Raw genomic sequence first — 23548 nt, 5'->3', positions numbered from 1 at the left:
CAAATCTGGCAACCTCCGATTGGACCATAAAACACCTCACGGAAATACGTCGTCATCCCAATTTCACAATAAAAGTATCTCATTTATAAGTTGAGTCACATAAATGGAATTCGGAGGTAAGCAAGTGCTTTATTTATGCGGCGTCTCCTTTTCACTATTGTACAATTTATTATTTTACCATAGTAGTTAATAACAAACAAATTATTCACGGCTGAACCGCGAAGTCGTTTTACTTTGACACGTCCGCTGTCAGTTTCCGGGTGAAGGGGACAGGAAAGAGGTACGACTGTCATATGATTGTAACAAACATCGCTCTGTTTTACACCTTATAAGAGTATATTTTGTTATCACTTTAACAGCACAGCGACAGGGAACATTTTTTACACACCTCCCCACAAGTAAGGCGACTCGTTATTGATTTTAAAGCTGTATTTTAATGTAGAAATGGCTAGCGTGCCTAGCTTATCCGTTAGCATGTTGGCTAACCGGTTAGCATGTGGATGGTGATGATGTGAACGCATTTGGCGTCATATCTTGTTACAGATTGACCTACTGAACGACGGTTGTTTAAGTAAGCCCTATATCTTAGTGTTGTGAGGCAGTCAGTGCTATTTTGTATTAGAGTTTAGTATGATATATTCTTTTTCTTACGCTAATGTAATTTGAATGTCAGTTGACGAAACATTTGCATTGACAGTCTGATAATTTAACGCCGAAGAGTCCTTGATAAGGATTTCACGACAGTCCCACAGCGTCTGTCATATTGTCTTGGTCAGTAGGGAGCAAAACACCAGCGGGGAGGACACTGTTACACAAGAGACACCAACTCGCCGCTCTTTTTCTAACCCAGACTGCCTGACCTGCTGAAACCTTGATTGACATGGCAGTCAATGGAGCAAGCTGTGAGCAGCCACAGAAACGTGCAGGAGCTAAAGACAAACAGAATGGCAAGTCGACAGGTTGGTGAACTTTCAGCTCTTTAAATGCAGAGTAGAAAAGTTAACACTCAGATGTCCCTGAAAAGTTTAGCTTGTGCAATCTCTGATGGCACAGTATGATAACTACCACCACATGGTTGGAGCAAGTCGTAAAAACCATGACTCACTTTATGCTGCTTTCAGTTTTCAAACAAGTTGATCCACAATAGAGTAAGAACCAGATGTCACATGTATCATGTTTGTAGCATTACCGGTTCAACAGCATGCATTAATTGATGGGGACACAAGTATTACAGTATGTGAGGATGATTGCAGTTTTGTTTGTTCTCCAGACTCTTCAGTAAGAGAGAGGCGACAGAAAGATAAGGAGGAGCGCCTGTCTCTGGTGTTATGGAGGAGGCCTGTCACCACATTACATTATTTTCTCCTGGAGACCCTTATCAAGCTAAAGGAGTGGACGTTTAAGTAAGAAGTTTAAAAAAAAAGGTTTTCCAAATGTGCCTTTGTTGGCGCACTACTTTTGCAAGGATGTTTGTGCTTGTGACCTTTTTTTTGTTTTGTTTTTCATGTGAATCTGTTTTGCTCACCAGTTAACGAAGACATACCCTCTGACCTAAATGATTGATTGATGAAAAAATGTTTCTGTAAACACCTTTTCAGTTTGCATGTGTGGAACTTGTGTCCTTATTGTCCATTTTGTTTTCTTGCTTCTCTGTTCAGGCTTTGGCAACGGCGAGGCACAGTGTTCTTAGTTTTGGTGTTATGTTCTCTGTTCTCTATCGCCTACTCCACTGAGGGAGCACACCAACAAGTAAGGCTTGGCTGATTTGTTTTCTGTTAGTGATGTTAATAATCAACACCACTGCTCTGTCACCTGCCTGTTTAAAGGTTAATGATAAGTCACTCTTTATCTGCCTAAAAAGGCTCCTAGGAGTAAGCTTATGTTGGGAGATAATGAGGTCTGTACTGTTGTCAAGTAACCCTTGATCATACAGTTGGCTGAGAGTCCGGTTTACGAATTCCTCTGTGCAGTGGTCCATTACATTCCAGTTAAACAATCACCACATCTTCCTAGATTACTCACATTTATAATGATGAAATAATATTTAACCAATACAGCTAATCTTTAGTATATAATGAGATTAAAAAGTATATACAAATTGAAATTTTAAAAATGTACCTTTCCCTCTAAAAACAGCTGGTATTAATCAAAATAAAAATGTATTATTTCAGCCATAATCACCCCATGACTACAACTGACAAGCTTTTAATATCATAAATACGAGTACATTGAAACATCTGAAACAGACAATGAAAGACTAGAACTGTAACCATAATTCAGTGTTCATACCCTGTGTCCTCCGCCTTCTAATCTGTTTTATTTTACTTTCTTCACTGAAGTATGTTAATTACCTGGAGAAGAGGTTCCTATGGTGTGCCTACTGGGTAGGCCTTGGGATCCTGTCTTCAGTAGGCCTTGGGACTGGCCTGCACACCTTTCTCCTCTATCTGGTAAGATAACACTTGATTACACACCAGTGCTTTGAATGAATGAATGAATGAATGACTTTATTTCAAACCAAAAATAAAAAACAAACAAGACAAAGATAACAGTGTCAGAAAAGCAGTAGTAGAAGTAAAACGTAGGCTTACTTTGACTGGATTACTACAGAATACAGAGACACTCGTAAGCTTTATGAAAAGGATATGAAAAAAGGAATCAGACCGCACTGCAATCTCATTAGGATGCATGACAAAACATTCAGATAAGCAGAAAACAACCTCACTCTGAGGGACCTGTGGCTGCCAAGGCATTCAATTTTAAAATAAGCAACACAGCAAAAGACTCAAGTAAGAGGGGAAAAAACACGTCCTTAGAAAGCCACTAGCTACACTGGCTCTTAGTAATTTTAAATCAGCATCAGCATATGTTGATCAAATGTAATTTGAATGAGAAGCTTGTAATTGTATTACCCAAAAAAAGTAGCAGCTATAAAGTAATTCAGTTGCCCACCTGTGCACACTGTAAGTGCACTCAAAAACAGATAGAACTAGAAAAGATCATCAGAGCTCCACCCTGCACACCTGCATCTGTAGATCCTCTGGGTTAAAGTGGGACCAATCTTTTGTATGGATGTCAGTTTTGGAGCCATAATAAAGGCAGAGATGTGGCCTGCAGCGGATATAGGCTTGGCGTTTTTAATCGAGCAGGTTTCCGGAAACTTGTGGCCCCTACCAGCAGGTTAAGAGGAGTGAGGCATGAGCAGTTAATGACGGTATTTTAGCACTAAATAAAACAAGTTTTTCAACAAATGTGAACCACCATAACCTCAAGAGGTCCTTGAGCTTACGGTCATAAATGTGCACACAAAACATGAGGCTGATTGGTCCAGTAGTTTGCGAGATTAGCTGTGAACAGACAGATACAGACATACCTACACACACACACACGCACATGACCAAACGCTTTTACCTGGTGGAGATAACAGTTCATGCAAATTTCCACTTGAATCGCATTCATATCTAATCATCCACATTTTTTTGTCATTGTAGTACCCATTACTGTGTTTTCATGTTTCTGGGAAATCAGACTCATCACGCCCACGTGCAGCCCATATCTCAACAGTCAAAAGGCTGCAAAATGATAATGGCCTTAAAGAGAAACTGTTAACCATGATTATCTGGTCGGCTGTTCTCAGCATGATTCAGGATATCCTGTATGTACGCAGGCTGTTTTTTTTTTTCAGATGTAAATTACATCTAATTCACCACACACTTTTTTTTTCTTCCACATATACCTGCATAAAAGCCCATGTGTGTCTATTCCTGTAGTTGCCAGAGGATGGCGTCACATAGTCATTGTCTTCTACTTCTTCAAAGTTGTTCCATTTTGTCACCCGCCTGTCCAAAGCTAACCAAAAGTAAGGTGTAATTTTTCCCTGACAAGCAGTCGCAGAATGACTGTATGCCTGAGTCACCAAAATGTGTCATTTGTCTTGGTTGTGGTAAAAAAGGAGAAGTAGCAAAATAAAATCTTAGTGCAACAGAGTCCGCTCCAGGCTGATGATGTGGCTTCTGTCCTGTAGAACTTGTGCAGATGTGGGCCAGCTGAGTCAGCTGTTTCCATCATAATGAAATAATGGGAAAAGATGTAACCGTGACCTTCCTGTTTTTCAGAGATGGTGTGCACTCCTTCCATTAATACTCACCATGCGTTTGTTTGAGTTGTTTCACTGTCTTCTGTTGTCAAGTAGTCCTCAGGTACTTTATATCGTGTCCAATTATAATAGTAAGAGGGTGTGATTTCATGTTCTCTCCCCTCTCTGTGTGAGGGAGGTTTCTTACTAATGTGAGTCTGCACCGTCATCTCTCCCATAAGGAGCAACCTGCCATCTGTTACAACAAATTTTCTCATTTATTTTTTTTTTACAACTATCACGTTTACTTTTGCAATTGAGGCTATTTTAGAAGCCATTTTGTGATAAGCATTTGTCCCATAAGCATTTGACTCATCTGATAAAGTCTATTTTGTGTTACTCACTGCTCACTGCTCACAGTTCAGAAAAATCTTGTGAGAAACATTGTGACCAGATAGTACAATAGGATTTAATCTTCCCAAAATTTTAGGAGCTCTAACCCTGCTGTTAAAGCAGAGAAGTGCTTTGTTCGGACACTTGGGCAAACCCATTCTTTTGAAATTCAGGAAAATCATACTGTGTCTCATTATTGCCATAGGAAGTGGGAGGCTTCCTGTGGCCCATGCAGCTAGAATGCGGTCCTGCACTTGCACTTGTATAGTGCATTTCTAGTCTTCTGACCACCCTAAGCGCTTTTTACATTAAGAGTCACATTCACACACACATTCACACAATGGTGGCCGAGGCTACCGTACAAGGTGCCACCTGCTACTCAGTTTTAGCACACTCACACACCGATGGAGCAGCCATCGGGAGCAATTTGGGGTCAGTATCTTGCTCAAGGATACTTCGACATGCAGATTTGTCCTCCGATTAACGCATGACCTGCTCTTCTAAGCCACAGCCGTCCAAATGTGTTGCTTTAAATACTCATTAACTCAACATCTTTAATTGGCCAAGGTTACTATTAGTTTCAACAGCGTGTTGGAGGGGTTGTACCTATAAGGTAGTGCATTTGGAGAGGTTAAGGACTCAGAGTCAAACCTGTTAGGAAAAAGGTTCAGTTTACTTGTCTTTTCCCAGTTCCTCTCTGTTACACCCTCGCCACCACCCCCAAACTCCTGATCTCTCTCACACTAATCCAAGCATCCTTTATCTTATTCCCCTTTAAATTTTATAGCAGGACTATTCAGTTATAAATTCAGTTGGGCTGGATTGCGCTACATGGTCTCGCTACACCGATCCATACATCCTACATATTTATATCTCAATAAAGACGAGAAGGATGCAACTATATGTAGTGTACTCATTTTGTTGTCCCAGTATAGTATATTTATGAATGCTGGGCCACTCGGAGGGTGCATCTGGGGCGGATGTGGCTGCATTTTAAATGGGCTGTTATATAGCATTTCCTCTAGCCTCCATTTTAGATATGCTTGTACCCTTTAAAAGCCCTCCCTAACCCATCTTATAAAGGCATGTTTCTTATTTAGAGGAGCCATCAGGTTGCTGGTAATCCAGGGTGTGGATGCTAAAGAAATGGCATACCTCTCTGATGAGAATGATTTCCATACAAAAGTCGATACATGGGAGTGACACAGTCTGTCATGCTGCCAATGTCCCCTTTGTGTTGCTTCCACCGCAAATCCCCAAACCTCTGTGACCATCTCATAATTTTTCGCAGAACTGTGAAAGCCCTATTTACACTGCTAGTCACATGACACAAGTCCACTGCTCACAAAGAGACTATTTCCTGTATCCCTTCTCACTAACACTGAGTTCATGTTCACAGTGCAGCAGCTCCTACCACTGCTGCCTACTCAGTGTTGATGTCAGCCATAGACAGGAAACCCCCGACGTTAACTTAGAAGGGAAAAAAAACACATGTCTCACCAGCGCAGTTATACTGAATGTAAGCCTGAAGCATTATTAGATAGCCCCACAGAGAGAATGAGTTCATCGTGCTCATGGGAAAGGGGATTCACTCACCAGTATGATCCTTATGATTCATCATTATGTTTTGTAAGTCATTGCTGTGTATCTAAGTCAGGGGTGTCAAACATATGGCCCGTGGGCTAGAACCAGCCTGTCAGAAGGTCCAATCAGGCTAACTAGATGACTAGGCTGTGAGGTGCTAGGTTTCAGGAGCAAGTTAAAGAGCGCGTAGCTTAGGTCATGGGAAACACGGCTTCAGAGGCTTTTCCACCCTGAGCAGAACACAGATCTCTGATACAACAATGAATACTTACTGTGATCATGTTTAATGATGTCAAACCTTCTGCAAAATATTGTCAGTCAGCAGCCACAGTTCAGAAGAATGTGGAAAAACGGGGACATAATGTTGAAATGCGCTTATTTTTCTCAAGACATCTCTGGCTAGTCATCTGTTTTGTTCAAGGATGGACATTTACAGAATGGACTTGTACTTCTTTACATGAAAACAAAGAGAAACATTGGAGCTGATGAATTTATAGGTTATTATGCAGTGGTTTTATTAGTCAGGCTCACTTGAGATCAGATTGGGCTGTCTGTAGCCCTTGAGCTAAAGTGAGATGGACATCCCTGATCTAAGTGCTGGATTTTAGTCCTAATATTGTGGTTGAAATAAAAAAAACAACACATTCATACATTGTGGCTTTTACTTGTAGGTTTGTCTACTTTTAGATTTGTCTACTTTCAGATTGTTCCCTGTAATGATGGGAGCTAAAGATGATAATTACAGGGTGTCTACAGGTCCTTAAAAAGTCTTAGATTCAAAAGTCTCCCCATCACACATTGCATACAGTTTAAAATCCTCCCCCTCACACACAAAGCACTCAACAACCAGGCCCCCTCCTACCTCACACACCTACTCCACCACCACACCCCCTCCCGTGACCTCCACTCATCCGAAGGAAATCTCCTCTCACTACCTGCACGGACCAAGCACCGAACCTGGGAGGACAGGGCCTTCTCCATCGCTGCCCCCTCCCTCTGGAACTCACTCCCCAAACCCATCCGTAACTGCACACACTTCCCAACATTCAAGACCATGCTCAAAACTCACCTTTTTAAATTAGCTTTTAATGTATAAGTTTGTGTGTTTTATACTGTTTATTGCTGTTTTCGAGTTTTATTTTATTCTGACTTAGCTCTATCTTGTGATTTTTAAAAAACTGTAAAGTGTCTTTTGAGCATTTGTAGAAGCGCTTACAAATAAAATTTATTACTATTATTATTATCATTATTATTATTGTGAAATAGTCTTGAATTTGAATTTGTGAGGTCTTTAACGACCACAAACATTTTATCTAATTTCATTTATCCATTTTTTAATTTCTTTGTGAACATGCGTGAAGCCTTTCTATGTAAAAGTCCACATTTCTAATGTTACGCATCTTTAAAAACTGTATCACTGTCATTTTACGTCATACTTACACTTACCTGTTGGCAAAATGTAGACTGACTTAACTCTAATAACCACATTCCTACATAACACCTACTTCTACACAAGACCACATACTACTTGCCTGCGATGCTTAAATACATAAAACATGATTTGTCCAAAAATCTGTCCTTATTTTGGGTAAAATGTTTTGAATGGGTCATACAAAGCATTGAATTTACTGTCTGATACCTGTAGACACCGTGATTAAGATCCACCACTTAAAAGTCCACGTTCTTCTTCATCTTGTTCTAAACAACATACCTGGACTATTACTGTGCAGCATGCATGATGCCCAGAGGACGATTCTTAATTCTGCAAACTGCATGCCACTGTCAGGTCAAAGTTAAACTCAATCAACACAAAGTGTTTTGCAAACTAATTGTTGGGATTTCCACGAAATGTGCTGCGGTTGTTCATAATGCCTAGAGGATTAAATCGTTAAAACATTTTTTGGTGACACACAAGAACCGCACCCAAGAACGTCTCTCTTTTGCCACCCAGGGGTCAAAGTGTCAGAGCAGACTGCTTTGAAATGATCTGAATCCATTCATGCTGCTAAGGGGATAAGCCATTTTAAGGACCCTATGCCCCTTCCTGTTGAGTCATCCTTCCAGTAACCTTTGCATATTTAGACCCACTATCGGTAAGGCTCTAAGAACAAAACAAATGTCAGTAGACCATCCAGTTTTTTAGTATTGTGGCTTGTAATAAGAACAACATAGAACAATGCAGCATCTGGGGAACAACAGGCATTTCTTTAGCAAAGTAAACTTGTTCACATATTTATTTTATTTTATGGGTACTTGATGAAATCCACTTGCTCAGTGGTTACCAGGCAAAGAAGTGATTTATTTGCTTTGTGTGCAAAGAGCTGGGCTTTGCTGACTCTGGTGAACAAAGAAGTTCACCGTGGGGCCAGTGTATCAGCTGTCTGATGAGTATCATAATTTGTTTGACTCACAGTTTAGTCTTTTCATTTCTTTGTTAACACTTGCGTGTCATGAAGAAATGCCATTAAACGGAGCTCTGTTTGGACTGAAGCAGACTGTGTTGTGTAAATTAAAGAAGCCTCCTGTGTGCTTACGCTCAGCGGGGTGGGGAGTTGCTGTGGGGGAGCAGTCGCAGTCAACACAGACTAATTGTGTGCTGTCCATCTACCGTCAGTGTTGCCGGTATCACTCAGAGGAGGCATAATAGAGTAGCTGTGTTGTAGTTACAGGTGGGCCAACTGTTATTGAGGCCAGGTGGCTGGGCCTAACCAGAAGTCTTTACAATGATAAATGATGACATACCTACCTGTCAGAGAGACTGACTCAGCTGCTGTTGGTGTGTCTGTACCTGTGAGCCTGTTTAATCATTCAGCGGCAGGACAGCAACTTTATACTAGTGTAGGGCTGTGCAACATAATCACATTTCATTGTCAAAGGTTTAATAGTTAGTACTCTCAGTAGCAATTCAAAATATCCTTTTACCCATGACCACTGTAGATTGAGTTTGTATTGTGTATCCCCTCGCTCAGCTCCCCCTGGGCTACAGCATTTGTCACATTTACAATATGGGCACATGTCCAAGTGTTTCATTACACACGCTGGACAAAATGATTTCATGTGCAAGTGCCAGTATATGTCCCAGTGTCTTCTAATCTATAAAACCCACTCATCCCATCCATCTGTCTCACCTCTCTCTTAGGGTCCTCATATAGCGTCAGTAACCCTGGCAGCATACGAGTGCGGCTCCACGGACTTCCCAGAGCCTCCGTACCCAGACCAGATTGTCTGCCCCCAAGGTGAAGGCTTGGAGGGAAGCATCTCCCTCTTCTCAATCATGTCAAAGGTCCGCCTGGAGGCCTGCATGTGGGTGAGTCGCAGTTTGCATAGAGAGACAGTACAGTGATCCACACCGAAAAATGGCAAGAATGTTTGGCAGTACCAGCAGTGGGTGGCATTGCGACAGCTGGAAACTTGTCAAAGAATTGGGAGTCCCACATTCCAGCATGCTTAGACTGGGGTGAAAAAAATCCATGATGCTTATAGAACTACAAAAGCTTGTCTCAGGTCTTACACACAGCCAAGGAATGCATTACTTTACACAAAGCAGCGGCGTGTATCAAATTCAAAAGTTGATGATGGTGAGAATAGTTGCGTGTGTGTGTGAATGTTGGAAATAGATAAGCAAATGCTGACGTGGAATTTGTAAATTGTGCTGGTTCAGGGGGCAGGCACTGCCATCGGAGAGCTGCCTCCATATTTTATGGCCAGAGCGGCTCGTCAGTCAGGAGCTGATCCGGACGATGAAGACTACGAGGAGTTTGAGGAGATGCTGGAGCAGGCCGAGGGCGCCCAGGTCAGAATTGCACACGCATACACATCTGTTATGAGAACCTTTGCCTTGGTCATTTCCAATGTTAACTCTTTTTGTAGCAGGTCATATACATGAGCACAAAAATACAAAGATTATTTTGTATAAAGATTAAAGGAGTACCCACCTCAGATGTGTTTTTCATTTGAAATAGCAAAAGGTGACACCTTAACGTAGGGTGCATCATTTTTCATTTCAGATTAAGTATCTCAAAAGAAACACAATTAAACCTGCAATTAGCTTTCATTTTCTTTGTCTCCCAAATTTCTCACATTTAGTGCGAAAGCTAGCCTGGACTCAACCTTTTGTCTTCTATTGAAAAAACACCGCAACTACACTGAATATCAGAGTATCTATCTCTTTATTTGGTCCCATATTAGCACAGGTGTTTACACTTTTCCAACCCACCCAATATGATATGATTATATCTCATTTGGCCTCCGCTTTATAATGCACAACTGACCATGGAGCCGCTGTCCAGTGATTGGTCTCAAAGTGCCATGTGACTTCAGTGAAGCCACTCCCTCCTTACACTTCCAGTAAATCTGTCTGTTCGTGGGTGAGTCACCCTGAGCACAGCTCCCCCTTTAATCATCCCTCGGGCCTTGCTCCCTCTTCCTCCCTCCTTCCCTCACTCCTTCTCTCTTTTCACCGGCCTCTAATTTGAATGACAGACAGTCCTGTCAGGAACCAAGGACACATGACTGGAGACGGCTGAGATCAGATGCTGAGTCAGCAGCAGCAACAGAAAATCAGGAATTGTGTACATTGTCTCCTTGGTCTGTTTTTCACTTCAATGCCTCTTGAGCTGAATAAGCTGAAGAGGCCAACCTCACATCACATGTCTTTCATCATGGGAATGTATTCAGGATGTATCCACATGTGCATTTGTCAGAGGTTTTCTAAGCAACAATCTCACAGACGAGTCATAAGCATGTTTATTAAGACCCGAGAAAGACATGATTCATGGGAACGAATGTCACGCAAACAGTACATCACTTAGACCCTGTTTATATTTGGTATTAACATGCTTTTTGGGTGATGCGGTCACAAGTGGACAGCGCTTAAGTATTAACAACCTCAAAGACACTTTGTGATCCTATCACTCAAACCACTAGCCGAGATGTGCTGTCTCATTTGAGCACATATATTTTGTAGTGTAAATGCTAATGCATCCTGATGCATCCCTGACAAGGACTACATCATCAATGCAGCGAGGTTGTTGCTTTGGTAGCAGCGCACTAACACTGTATACTGTAACTTTCCCACTCTACAAGTGTCCATCGTTTCACCCTGTGGAAGGTGAGTCGTGTTGAATTCTGCTGACGGGAAAATCTCTAGCCGTACCGACACAATTGCTAACATGACTAGCGAGTATGCTAGCGAGACCGTGGAAGTAACAACTGTGTGCAGGGCCAAATTGTGCTGCTAGCATAAGTGACGTAGACTACACAGTCACAAAATCTGAACACACGTGGTCAGCTGGAGAGGCATGATAGACAGATATGAACGATGATGTGTCTCAGCTGCGAACCTGTGTTTGGATCACTGAAAGCATGTTAATACCAGGTGTAAACAGGCTCTTAGAGGTGTGTATTAGTATAATCAATATTTTCATGTCAATAAAAAATGAAGAAAAGTGTGACGATCTACAGAATCTCACAGGACAAAAAGAGAAAAGCATTTCTAAAAATGTGTAGCGATTTATTTGATTGCATTTTTAAATAATTATCAATAAATTATACTAAGAATTATTTAATTTTAGTGGCAAAGACTGCATTGGACTAAAATTACTTAGCCTCAGTGGCAAGGAATTAGATACAATGATCATAACTTGTCACTTGTAAACCTCAATGCTGTATCTTTGTGGTTTTTTTGTGATGTGTAAAACAAAAATTCTGAATTAAAAGAATATGCACCACAAATATTGGCTACAAACATAATTGCCATGAGTGAAAATGAGTATGGTCTGAAGATGAAAACTAATATAAATTTTAATTGTAGAGACTAAGGCTGAATTAAACTTTAAATTGCTTCCATAATTGACATTGATGAGATGCCAGTTTTTGGAAACTGCCTCTTAATCTCCCTCCTGCATCGGCTGTGATCTTCACCATGTAACCACAGACGTTTCACCCCCACAGGGATGGAGATTAGGATCAAAAGATCCTCGTCACTTTTGTGCCAAAAAGATTTCAGCTGTGATGCCAGCAAAGTCACCAAAAAATATATGTATCTTACAGTGCTCAGAAATAGCCAGTATTTTACCACAGTGCTCTCAACAAGGCTCTCGTTCCTTGTAATAACATCGCTGACAACAGTTTTGTTTGGTAGAAAACCAAACACTGAAAGCGAGAGCAAGGTTATTTTAAGAAAAGAGTAAAAGGCTTATTTGTGTTCAGCGACACCCATGTATTTAAAAAAAATGTGTTGAAGTGTGGTAGAACAAGTTTTGGGTCATAAAAGTCCAATTTGAAGATAATCCTACCCATCCATATCTGACAGCAATAATGTGAGTTGGATGTTTATTTTATTTCTGTTTGCAGGATGTTGTCACAAGAGCAAAACTGGGAGTTCAGCACATGGTGCAGAAAGTGGGCTTTTTTGGGATCTTGGCCTGTGCCTCTGTAAGTTGAAATTTATGTTGCTGCAATTTATACATGCTGGATCAAAGTTTAATGTTGCATTCAAGACTCCTTTCTTCATTTCAACAAATATTTGTCACTGTAAATGCAAATATATATTGAAGGAAATTAACTTGTAACCTGACAGCTGTAAAACGGGTAAATTATAAGACTCTGAATCTTTAATATCTTCTAATGTGTGTGTGTGTGTGTGTTTCAGATCCCCAATCCTCTCTTCGACCTGGCTGGAATCACATGCGGCCATTTCATGGTTCCCTTCTGGACCTTCTTTGGAGCAACTCTAATTGGGAAAGCAATCATCAAGATGCATATACAGGTCAGTAGCTCAACTTAAAGGTGTATCAGAGGTGCTTAGAAACTACCAAAGGATCCGTTTACCTCACCTTACACCAGGGTTTTCCATTTCTTAACATAAACCATAGAGGCACGCAGCATCTTGGCTTTGAGCAAGACTCCTCTTTTGTTTCATGTCATCACAGTTCTCTGTCCACATTGTAATAACGTGTGTCAAAAAATCCACTCATAAGAAAAACGGGTACACGCTGCTGGCTGATTCACAATCCCCACGACCTCAAAACGTGTGGGAGAGCTAAGATCAAACTTAGAGCTTAGATCATGAGTCGGTGTGGCTGTGAGAAACTCCTAATTGTGCACTTCTGGTTAACTCTTTCTGACGGTGCTCCGGTCCTTTGGGAATTCCTTATACTGGTTTTAGCTTTGAGATGCATCCAGATCATATAAACAGGCTCCAGATGAAAGGAGGGAAACTTTTAAGAAGTCTTTAACAAGAGTTTGGATTTTTAAAAATGCACTAGATCAAAAAATGTGTTAATTACGGAGCGTATTGTTGAGACTGCCACCCCAGTGACTAATATAAGCCTATACTAAGGGAGGCTGTCTGTGTCTGTGGGTGACTCGCCTTGTGTCTTAATAAACTAAACCTATCCATCTCATGGTGGTACCAGCCAGTGATCTCACTCTGAGGCCTTTCAGACAAAGGGCCCCGTCGGGCAGCAGGGGATATGTAGGATGTAGAGTGGACATGAGAAGGTAGACATGGGAGAAGGAAATTGAGCAGACGGTAAGACTCTGCAGGGGGGAGCCTTTGTATTTTTCTCTTTTCTTTCTTTCTTTTTTGTACCTTGAACCTTTCGGGCATCACGTGTCATATCCTGTCTGATTTTGTCCGGGGGGCCATGTGTCATGGTGTTTAAAGCTGATCAGTTTCAGGACCGGAGAAAGAATATTGTGGTTTCACCCCCCCAAAACCACACAAAGCCCCTCGCAGCCCGAAATTGAGCTTACTGCCAGGTTTGAGTTTTGTAATTAGTGTGTCTGTGGACGGTGGCAGATGTGGCTTCAATTTCCCACAGCTGTGCTGCTAAAATTAAAAATCAAGATGTACGTCTGTCAATCAATTTCTGTTTGTCACATGTGTCCCACATTGTTAATTATTTGTTGGTCGCTAAATTTTTCCTCTGATGTCCCGTAAAACACAAAATATCTATATATACTTTTATTAATGGAGAAATTTTCCATGTTGTTGATACCTTTGCATTTGATCAGAAACTAATCGGCTTATTAATCTCTCCTTTGTTTTCCTGCAGAAACTATTTGTTATCATCACCTTCAGCAAGCACATAGTGGAGCAAATGGTGTCACTCATTGGGTAAGCATTTTTCTGTGTGTGTGTGTGTGTGTGTGTGTGTGTGTGTGTGTGTGAATGTGTGTGAGGGCGAAAGACCGCATTAATCTGGTTACTTTATATAGTCATTGTCTTCCCCCTGGTTTTGTGGTCGGCAGTGCATTCATAAACATTTTCAGATGCATTTCAACCACTGATTGGAGATCCTGCACGAATAAATGCTTTCACTGCAGGGGCGTACGTGCGTGCATTTTTGCATTTTTCCACAGAAAGTTTTTTCTTTTCCTCCCCACGTGCAATCCATCTCCGCAGCACTGGTGGTCAGGCATGTGAGGTCCCATCCGAACATGCTGATCTGACTCATGCAGTTCAGATTTGACTGAGAGATTTGCCCCGGTGAGGCGGGAAACACAATTGGAGACAAAGAAAAAAATATATGCCGGTTAAACTGATTTCAGGTTTAGCCAGTTTAGAGCAAGTAAGGGTAATATCTTAAATGTTAAAGAAAGATTTTCTAAGTCAAGTCAATGTTAAGAGAGCCAGCAAAGAGTTTAGTCAGACTTGATGTTAAGTTTGTGATTAACATGTCTGTAGGATGTGGCTTTTATTGGTCCAATGGTTGAGAAATGTGCACTTACATGTAGTAACTTTGACCATATTAGGATCTGAAACTACAGTCAAACTGAGACTCCTGTTTCTTTTTGATTTAAAAAAAAAAAAATGATTCAGGGTTGTTTCCCATGATCAGATGGCCCTTGGTGACTCGCTATGATGAGTGCCTCAGTGCTGATACAGGGTGTTTTTTGGCTGTTGCTGTGTGTATATTTGTGTGCTTGCATGTAAAGTGAGAGATAACAGGAATGAGTCAGTCAGAACTAGTTAGGTTGATTTAAAATCAGCAATTACCCACTTCCCTTTTACTGTTTTGTTTACTAAATTGTCTCATTTTTTTGCTTAGTCTAGTCTAGACGACATGTTTATGTCCCAATCTGAGACAGACTTTATGCAGTGGGAAGTCTGGGTGTCGACAGCCTGCAGTATATTTTTCTTTTCATGGTAATGATAAGTTCTGCATCACGTAGACTGTACCACCACTGACCCCATGGTTAAACCATAACACGGGTGCGTCTACATGACATGAATTGATAAAAATGGTATCCGTTATGATGTGCCCCCCTGGTGAGCTAATCCACACAGCCAAATAAGGACATGAGCACACCCTGATTAGATAGCTTTTCACCGAGAAGCCAGCAATGGTGGTAAAGGTGATGACATCATGCCGACTCACTTCCTGATTGAAGGGGCTGACACTGGCTCCTATAGAGAGCTGTGGAGTATAAAAAGAGGGCTGAAGGGTTTCTGCTTCATTCCTCTCTGCTGCCTGCTCCTGCTCAGTGCTTAGTAGAGGAGGTGAAAGCTCCAGGATGGGCCCCACTTGTAGGATGAGGCCCTCAGCCTTTAACTGTCACATGGATGCTGGTTGACTGGTGGATCAGTGAGGACCTTTTGGTAGTGTTCAGGGAGAGACGAGACTTCATGAGCTGCTCTTTGAGGCTCTTACAGGGAGGAAATGTTCAGGGTTTAAAGCTTCAGTTTTGGGCTACATGTCAAAGGAAGGGTGCTTTAAAGGGTAAGTGAATTAATGTTCTTCCTCCCCGTCTCTGGTGTCTCTTTTCTTTGGCATTCTGTGTGGATGTATGCGGGGCTGCCATGGCAGGTCTGTGCCCAAAGTGGGACCATCACTTCAGAAGCCCTTCAGTCAGTACCTGGAAGCACAGAGGAACAAGCTGCACCACGCTGGAGGAAGTAAACCAGCGGTAAGAGCAATATATTACTTAACAAAGCACCACTTACTGTTTTTTATCACCAGAATGTGAGGTTTATAGGTACATTTATTTGTTAGGATGTATGCAAGTCTTTTGTCATACTCTTGACTTTGAATTATACACTGGAAAGGTTTCATAAAATCAAGAGCCGTAAAATTTCTGTCTATAAATTTATCCAACACTTGGAGCATTATGGAAAAAGCAGCAACATCAGAGTTGTTTTTTGAACTCATGCTTGATTTTTGAGGCAAATATAAATGTAAGGATCTTTATACATAATTATAAAGATCCTTACATTTGTTTTTTGTAAAGAACTGTACTGAGCGGGACATTTTAGAGTTTAAAAATAGAATTGTAAATGCTCTCCAGTGGACAAACAATGTAACTAAGCAATTATCTTTTAATTATTTTAAACATATTTTTGACATTTCTGTTCTGCAATTTCTTACTTATTGGACAACACATGAATATATTTGCAATAAGATGATATCAGGATTTTATACATCTAGCTCTAGTTTTTAGTTGGCATCAGTCTCTGGCTGCACATACTTTTAAGTTTAAATTTTGCAAATGGTGAAAATATGTCTTTATAGTTGATCTAATTTTCCTCCCATAGTGATGCCAACAATATTCACAATATTTTAGTTGCTGTATCTGATCTGTGTGCTCATATACTGTAACATTATTCTGTTATGATGGTAACTAATAGCATATCCACCCTAATTTTGGGTTTTCCAGGATGAGAACTGGCTGTCGTGGGTGTTTGAGAAGGTGGTGCTGGTCATGGTCTGCTACTTTGTCATTTCCATCGTCAACTCCATGGCTCAGAGCTACGCCAAGCGGCTGCAGCAGCAGAGGCACTCGGAGGAGAAAACCAAGTGATGACGAGACAAAAGCGGTACAAACATCCAAGTGACTGTGTTTCTGCTGCTGCCGAGAGCCCTCCACTCGGCCACAGCCACTCACAACTTAACAACAAACCTCACCCCCCCTCTCATCCATTCTCAGAGGCTGACCACTCAAAAAACCAGGCACTATTTGTTGGCGTGTGTGCGCGCGTGTGCTTTTGAGGATGTATGTGCTGTTTACGGTTTGTCCCCTCTTCAGGTTTTGTAGTTCTTCCTCTCATCTCACAATCTAGGCGTGTGTAGTGCGATTGGTTCTTAACATGTTACTTTAACGTTAAATTAACCCATTCATTGACCTCAGAAGTAAAGCAGCGGTTTGGTGGTGACTGCTGTGTACGTGCAGTGCCCATCAGATGCTATGCCTTATGCAAGACGGGAAGGTCTGACTTCCCTTGAGTATAGTTCTTGACTTATTAACTTGATTTTTATTTAATTTTGTAACATTTATGTATGGATGGATCATGACTTGTTTGTACAGCGTGCTGCCAAGGTAACTGCTATGGATGGTCTTTCTTTTCAGGGTTTAATTTTCCTCATGTTTTTGTCCTGTTATACAGTAAAGACCAATATGTCTCTTTTTTGTCTCTGGAAATTGTCAGTTTAAAATGGTGAGAAAAAAAGCAATATCAACTTAAAACAGTGTGGTATTGATAGTTTGCACATTGTGTAAATATCTTAATATCTTTTTGACAGTATGCGCAGATGTATTTCTATTCTAATGGTCTGTGTGGACATGAGTTAAACTTGAACCAAAACAAAACAAAACAAAAAAATAAACGGTGATATCATTTGTATAGTGACATTGTACTCTCAGCTAACTAGTCCCATTTCTATTCTGTACATTTAGGTTGAACCTTGGATCAGATCATATATAAAACATGTAAATCATGGCACTTGTTTCCAAGTCTGAGTCTCGTTATTTTTGGATTCTCTTGTAGGATGAGATTTTTAAATGTTCATCCTGATAGGCTACGCTTTGTGATGTTTAAAAATTGTACACTTGTTATTTAACCATCATGATAGACCTAATGTTTAATCTTCTCTTAGAAATCATCATCTTTAAGGTAAGTCAACCGTCAGCACTAATCAATTTTTTATTTTACTACTTTTTAGTAGTCTTGGAAGACATTATATCCTCAACAGTCTGAGCTAAATTGCCCTTTTGGTGTTCTTAATCTGAATGTTCATCTGACTCAGACTTTAATGTGACTGCCTTCCCGACTCCCAAATCCTCCCTGTGCTGGGGGAAGTCCTGCCTGAAACATAATCTGCAGATTCTGGTCCACTCCAGCTCGTGGATAAGATCCCCTTTCCATCTTCCCAGTAGTGAACAACTTGACACCACTTTCCCACCCCGTCAGCTAGCTTATCAGACTGGTGTTGGCTGTTACATTAGCACGGCAACAACGGTCTGTGAGCTGGCTGAAGTTGTGGGCCCTCGGTATTGAAAAACTGCGCTTCAGCTGCTCCATTTGGGAATAAAATAATGTGTCTTAAGTGACTTTATGTGGATTATTTCACTTCTGTAAACACCAATATGAACAATAAAGTGATGAAAACTATGTGAGCTGATGCCCCTGTGACTTTGTTACTTATTGTCAAAAATACTTCTAAATTTTCAAACTATAATAGCTCCAAAAAAGGCACGTCTGGAATTCTCAGAAGTTTAAATACCGTAAAACTTCAATTAAAAGCCCAGTCACTTTTAATAGCCCAGCATGGCTACACATTTTGACTAATAAACGCCTGCCTTAATTAGAGGCCTGGTCTGGTTGCCAGACAGTTCAGTTATTTTTATAGAAGTTCTTTGGATATATAAAACCAGGTTGTTGACTACCTCAAATTATGTGTCCATTCCTTGAATACCCTGTTAATTATTCGTATTCCTTTAGTCCATAAGGGTCCTCAGATCAAAAGACTCAAATGGGTTTTTCATAAAGATAAATCCAAGTTGTGAGAATTGTTTAACAGGTATTGTGTCGGTAAGCTGGGTGCCGAAATTCTGTCTCTTTCTGATGAGCTGTCCGTGAGAGCTAGATCAAATGAGTGATTTCCTAATTGATATGTTATCTGAAACCTAATTTTATACAAGTAATATTAATACTGGTTTAAATAAAGAATTCTATTGTATTTCCTTAACTTGGCGAGCAACAGTTTTGTGTTAAAGGAATTAAAGGCCTGTCCCAAATATAGGCCTGTTGATTTAAGTAATTTAAGCAATTAATAGCCTGGGCTATTAAAGTTTTATGGTAAGTTAAATAAAAGAGCTTTAAAGGTCCAAGGCCCTCGTCTGGCAAAAAGAAAGTTAAAAAGCCAGTGATCAAATGCCCATTTCATTGTGAAAATTGACCTGTGAAACCATTGTTTAGGCTGATGGGAAAAATGTCTTTGGACCATTCAGTAGTCAGCATTAGGTTAGTTTAGTTTCTAGGTGTTTTTTTGGTTAGTCTTGGAGTTCTGTAGGTTATAAATGTCGCTGTATATTACATGCATTCTTTCCTTAAATCTAGATGTGTTCATAAACACATTTTAAAATACAATTTGCCTCATGTATGGGCCCCTGTTCTCAAGCTGTCGTTAGCTTATCAGGGTGCTCCATTTAAAAGAAATAATGGAGATTTCTTATGAATTGTACTTGTATTTTTCTGGGGAGTTTTTGTGAATAAATTGAATGACAATGTTGGTACATGTTGAGATAGAGCTGGGTTACAACCTACATGTGGCAGCACACACAGCCTTCTTTCTCTATGGTGTACAATAGCTCAAGTTGGTCTCACTGGTGGTCTAATTTAGTAGCTGTTTTGGAGCTTTCAGCCACACAGGTGATCTTCCTCAGCAGAGACAGCGGGGATTGTAGCTGGTGAAATGTCCATTTTTCTGAGTGCTTTAGTTGGCATAAAAGTTCTGTCAGTTTGCAAGCAGCAGTTGACAAAACAACCCAATCACAAAGCCCATTAAAATATAATTTAATAAAAATAGTTTCTATATTTTTCCCTTTGAAGAGACTGAATGGGTGTCCCAGTGAAGAAATTGCCGCTTCAGATGTAACACAAACTCAAAGAATTTGTATAGCATTCAGCTTGTCAAAGACTTTTATCTACATTTTATTTTTTTTTAATAAATAAAAAGCACCAGGAATGTCCCACTTGATGGTATTGTCTTATCTACATAGAGTCTGAAGGCACAGTGGTGCTTGTTTCCCATTTCTAGCTCAGCTGACTGTAGCTGGAAATGACTTGCTCAAGAGATGTGAAGCTGTCCAGAAAGTCCTCCTCTGAGATCCCAAATTTAACGTACTGATGAATGTAGGCCCTGGAACAGAGGAAAACAAAAAGGGAAAGGAAAGTGACTAAATGGCTTTCCTTCATCAGCCTCAGGGCGCTAAAAAGAAAATGTGTTTGGACCCAGCCTTTCCTAAAAGTGATATTTAAGCACTTCTGTGAGTAATGGCAGCTGACTCACCTGGACGCAAACATATTCCAGGCTTTTCCCACCATGTTATCCAGAGGTTTAAGCAGAGCCTGACTGTTGCTGACCAGCGTAGCACATTTTTCATACTTATTAAAAGGCACTGGGGATTTCCACAAATTGAAAGCTGCTTCTGATGAGAGCCAGGAGGTGTACAGAGCTGGGTCCTCGAAGCCACCTGTGCACAGAACATTAATCACACCCTTTGTTCTGCACTCTGAAGAGTTAAGAAAAACAGAGCTGCTGATGCATACAATGTATAAACCAGTTCTCTGACCTGTCTCTGCACTGTAGACGTCTTTCCCTCTCAGTATGAGCAGGTTGGCCAGAGACCTGTTGAAGCTGGGTGCTGTGAGACTCCTGCTCCGCTCAGAGGCTGCAGGAGGACACACCTGCCAGTCGATACCTGACACAGGACAAACAACAAGCATCCTCAGAAGTGTTTATGATTTCACTTGTAACTGATTACACCCACTTTTAAGTCATACAACAGCTGAATAAGCTAAACTGAAACTGAGGAGCCGAATCAGATTTTGGCAGAACTCACCTTCCTCCATCTTGGTGTTGGAGATGAGCATCTGTCGGAGGTGTTTGAGCAGGCTCGGCCAGCTGAACGTGCTGTAGGCGATGGAGGAACTGGGCATCTGAGGGATAGTGGACACACTGAGCAGCTTGTACTCCGGGTGGCACGTGAGGGCGCTCACCAGCTCACCTGAGAGTCGTTAAAGAATAATGGCACCATTAAGGTTAAGACATGCTGGTTTATGAGTACATGTGAAGATTAAATGTACGCAGGTTTGACCTGACGATGTTGGTAGTTTAACTTAGTTAACCTGTTTCAGGTTCAGGTAACTTTATTGTCCCAAAAGGGAAACTTTTCTTGCAGTCAGGACAGACCATTTAAAACAACACAGAATGAATAGTACAATACATAAAAACAATACAGTACATCACAATAACATAATAAAACCCACAGTAAAAAACAGTCATTTAAAGTGCTAATTTCACATGTGCCTTACATATCAGAATTTAAAAGAGTTATTGCACGGGGAATAAAGAAGTTTTTTTGCACTTGGCCCGGGGCACCTATTGCTACCTATCGGCATGGCTGAATGAGTGGCGGAAACAGTTGATGCCAAAATAATGAGGACTTCAGTTCAGTTTTCCATTTCCTTTTCTAAGAATTTAAATTACAATCTCGAAGATCTCCATTTTGTTCTCTTTGACGACACCTATGGCGATAAGCTGTATATATACCTATACATACATTAAACTGAGAGATGTCAGAGTGAGGCAGCTGCCCACAGACAGGCACCCCTGACAGTTGGGGGTCCTGTGCCTTGCTCTAGGGCACCTCGGCAGTGCCCAGGAGGTGAACTGGCACCTCTCCAGCTACCAGTCCACGCTCCATGTTTGGTCCGGACTGGGACTTGAAGTCGCAACCTTCTGGTTCCCAGCCCTATAGGTCCCTATAGACTGAGGTACTGCTGCCCCAATGCCCCTACTGCGTTATGTCCATGATTGATAGCTGCACAGAAAAACTAATGCCAGTAATGCTACACAGTATATCTATATTTATCTATATCTATCTATCTATCTATGGAGAAAAACAGTATGCTGCTTCACACATAGGTTAGATGAAGAGCAGTTTATTGCATTTTGACTGACCAACCACTGCCGGGTGATGGAGAACGGTCAGTAACTGTGCACTGTTTGTGATTTATCACCCTCAACACAAATTTTCTAGCTTTTCCTGTTCAGATTACACCTCTCCTAATCCAGTTTCAGGAAAACCATACCCTGTGGTAAACCTGGTGTATGTATGTGTGTGTGTGTGTGTGTGTGTGTGAGTTGCTGTGTCTTGGCCTTCTCTCACCCAGAGGATTCCTGCTGTAGGCTCCATGGGAGTCAGCAGTGAGCACGGGCTGCAGGACGCTTCCCAGCTGGTGAGCAATCACCCTGTTGACATCACTGAAGGAGATGTGTTTGATGTTGAGCAGCTGACTGCAGACCCTGTGCACCGTGTCGTTCTCGTGCACCAGGATGGCGTCTGACAGCTGGTAGAGATGAGCCAGCGTCAGCACGGAGTTGTAGTTCTGGACTATCACCTGAAAGGAAAAGAACAGATTTAATAACACATTATAATGAACTAATATCAAAGACTAGTCGGATACCAAGAGGCACCTGACAGCTGTGTCCATACCTCTCCAGTCCCATACGGCCAGGTGAGGTGGTTGAGGATGAAGGACTTGGGATAGATGTCTCGGAGACACTCGGTAACATAAGTGCCAACCCCAGACCCTGTCCCCCCTGCCACACTCATCATGGCCATGAGTCCAGCCAGTCTGTCACAGCGCTCCACCTCTCGCCTCACCAGCTCCTCCACCACAGCTCTGTGACGAGGCCCGTGGACGCAGTACCTGTGGGACACAGGAAGCACATTACCAACTTTAGTTTTAGTTTTTATATTCTAGAGAAAAGGTGGTGTAAAATGTCCTCACCCATTCGCCCAGTTGTTCCCAGAGCCCTGCTTCTGGCTGAAGTGTGAGGCCTCTCCATACCTCCACCTGCCAGACTTTGCAGCCCTGCTGATGCTCTGGTTGATCACTTTGGGCTCCATGTCTATCAGCACCGCCCTGGCTACAAGCTCTGGGAGACAGGTGTGTGTATAAGTACAGACAGGAAGCAGACATACGTCACACAGAGCAGGTGAACAGGTGTGTTACCTCCATGTGTAGACTGGTGGAAGAACCTCTCACAGCTGGCTGAGCTGTACACCTTCCTCTGTCCCTCCTGAGGATCGTTGCAGATGACGTCTAACAGCTCGTGACCCACCTGGTTACCGCACTGACCGAGTTGAACTGTTACTATGGACATGTTTCACTCAGGTGTGCAGAGTGGAGACTTTCCAGAAGGATCGACAGTTGTCCGATAACAGTGTGAGAACATATCTACAGCCTGAAATCTAACGGTGAATTCATACTGCGAGTTAAAGGTTTTAAAACTGAGTCCACGGAGCTGTCACTTCATGTTGTTAGAGTGGTGCTCGAGCTGTTTTCTGCCGCCACGAGAAGTTAGAATGGCATTTCCGGTCTAAACTGCCAAGGCCTTCAAAATAAAACTCCTTTTTGTGTGTGGTAAAAGGACAAAAGTACGGAAGCGTATTGCTGCCACATCAGGAAAAAAATAATGGGTC

The 23548-nt window shown here is 41.5% G+C and overlaps 2 protein-coding genes across 6 annotated transcripts; one reads left to right on the top strand and one right to left on the bottom strand.

Moving 5' to 3' along the window:
- The first annotated feature begins 145 nt into the window (after nt 1-145).
- On the top strand, nt 146-17774 carry vmp1 (vacuole membrane protein 1). 5 transcript variants are annotated; one of them, XM_033631863.2, is made up of 12 exons: nt 146-280; nt 780-959; nt 1271-1403; nt 1659-1749; nt 2340-2450; nt 9192-9359; nt 9714-9845; nt 12407-12487; nt 12705-12821; nt 14113-14174; nt 15868-15967; nt 16715-17774. In XM_033631863.2, exons 2-12 carry the CDS (start codon nt 881-883, stop codon nt 16856-16858), a joined length of 1218 nt encoding a protein of 405 aa, XP_033487754.1. In that variant the 5' UTR covers nt 146-280; nt 780-880; the 3' UTR covers nt 16859-17774. The 5 variants fall into 5 exon arrangements, with proteins under 5 accessions (XP_033487754.1, XP_033487759.1, XP_033487755.1 ...); XM_033631868.2 differs by having other exon boundaries at nt 173-280; nt 851-959; XM_033631864.2 differs by having other exon boundaries at nt 216-280; nt 777-959.
- Nucleotides 17775-19833: 2059 nt separating this feature from the next.
- tubd1 (tubulin, delta 1) lies at nt 19834-23430 on the bottom strand. Its single transcript, XM_033631860.2, has 8 exons — nt 23079-23430; nt 22854-23001; nt 22556-22772; nt 22229-22460; nt 20900-21064; nt 20630-20758; nt 20347-20530; nt 19834-20196 (listed from the first exon to the last, which is right to left on the bottom strand). The coding sequence occupies exons 1-8, from the start codon at nt 23227-23229 to the stop codon at nt 20091-20093; spliced, it is 1332 nt and encodes a 443-aa protein (XP_033487751.1). The 5' UTR covers nt 23230-23430; the 3' UTR covers nt 19834-20090.
- Between the last annotated feature and the right edge of the window lie 118 nt (nt 23431-23548).

Source organism: Epinephelus lanceolatus, chromosome 4 (genome assembly GCF_041903045.1).
Source record: "Epinephelus lanceolatus isolate andai-2023 chromosome 4, ASM4190304v1, whole genome shotgun sequence".
NCBI lineage: Eukaryota > Metazoa > Chordata > Actinopteri > Perciformes > Serranidae > Epinephelus > Epinephelus lanceolatus.
Note: the sequence above shows the minus strand (reverse complement) of the source record. Positions and strands in the feature narration are given on the sequence as shown.

Bases quoted from the DNA above. Each gene is read 5' to 3' on its own strand.
- vmp1 (XM_033631863.2), top strand. From the start codon at position 881: ATGGCAGTCAATGGAGCAAGCTGTGAGCAGCCACAGAAACGTGCAGGA. The intron at 1,750-2,339 runs GTAAGGCTTGGC...TCTTCACTGAAG, and splicing joins CTGAGGGAGCACACCAACAA to TATGTTAATTACCTGGAGAA. The intron at 14,175-15,867 runs GTAAGCATTTTT...CTGCCATGGCAG, and splicing joins CAAATGGTGTCACTCATTGG to GTCTGTGCCCAAAGTGGGAC.
- tubd1 (XM_033631860.2), bottom strand. From the start codon at position 23,229: ATGTCCATAGTAACAGTTCAACTCGGTCAGTGCGGTAACCAGGTGGGT. The intron at 22,461-22,555 runs GTATGGACACAG...TTTTCCTTTCAG, and splicing joins GGCCGTATGGGACTGGAGAG to GTGATAGTCCAGAACTACAA. The intron at 20,531-20,629 runs GTCAGAGAACTG...TTCTGTGCACAG, and splicing joins CGTCTACAGTGCAGAGACAG to GTGGCTTCGAGGACCCAGCT.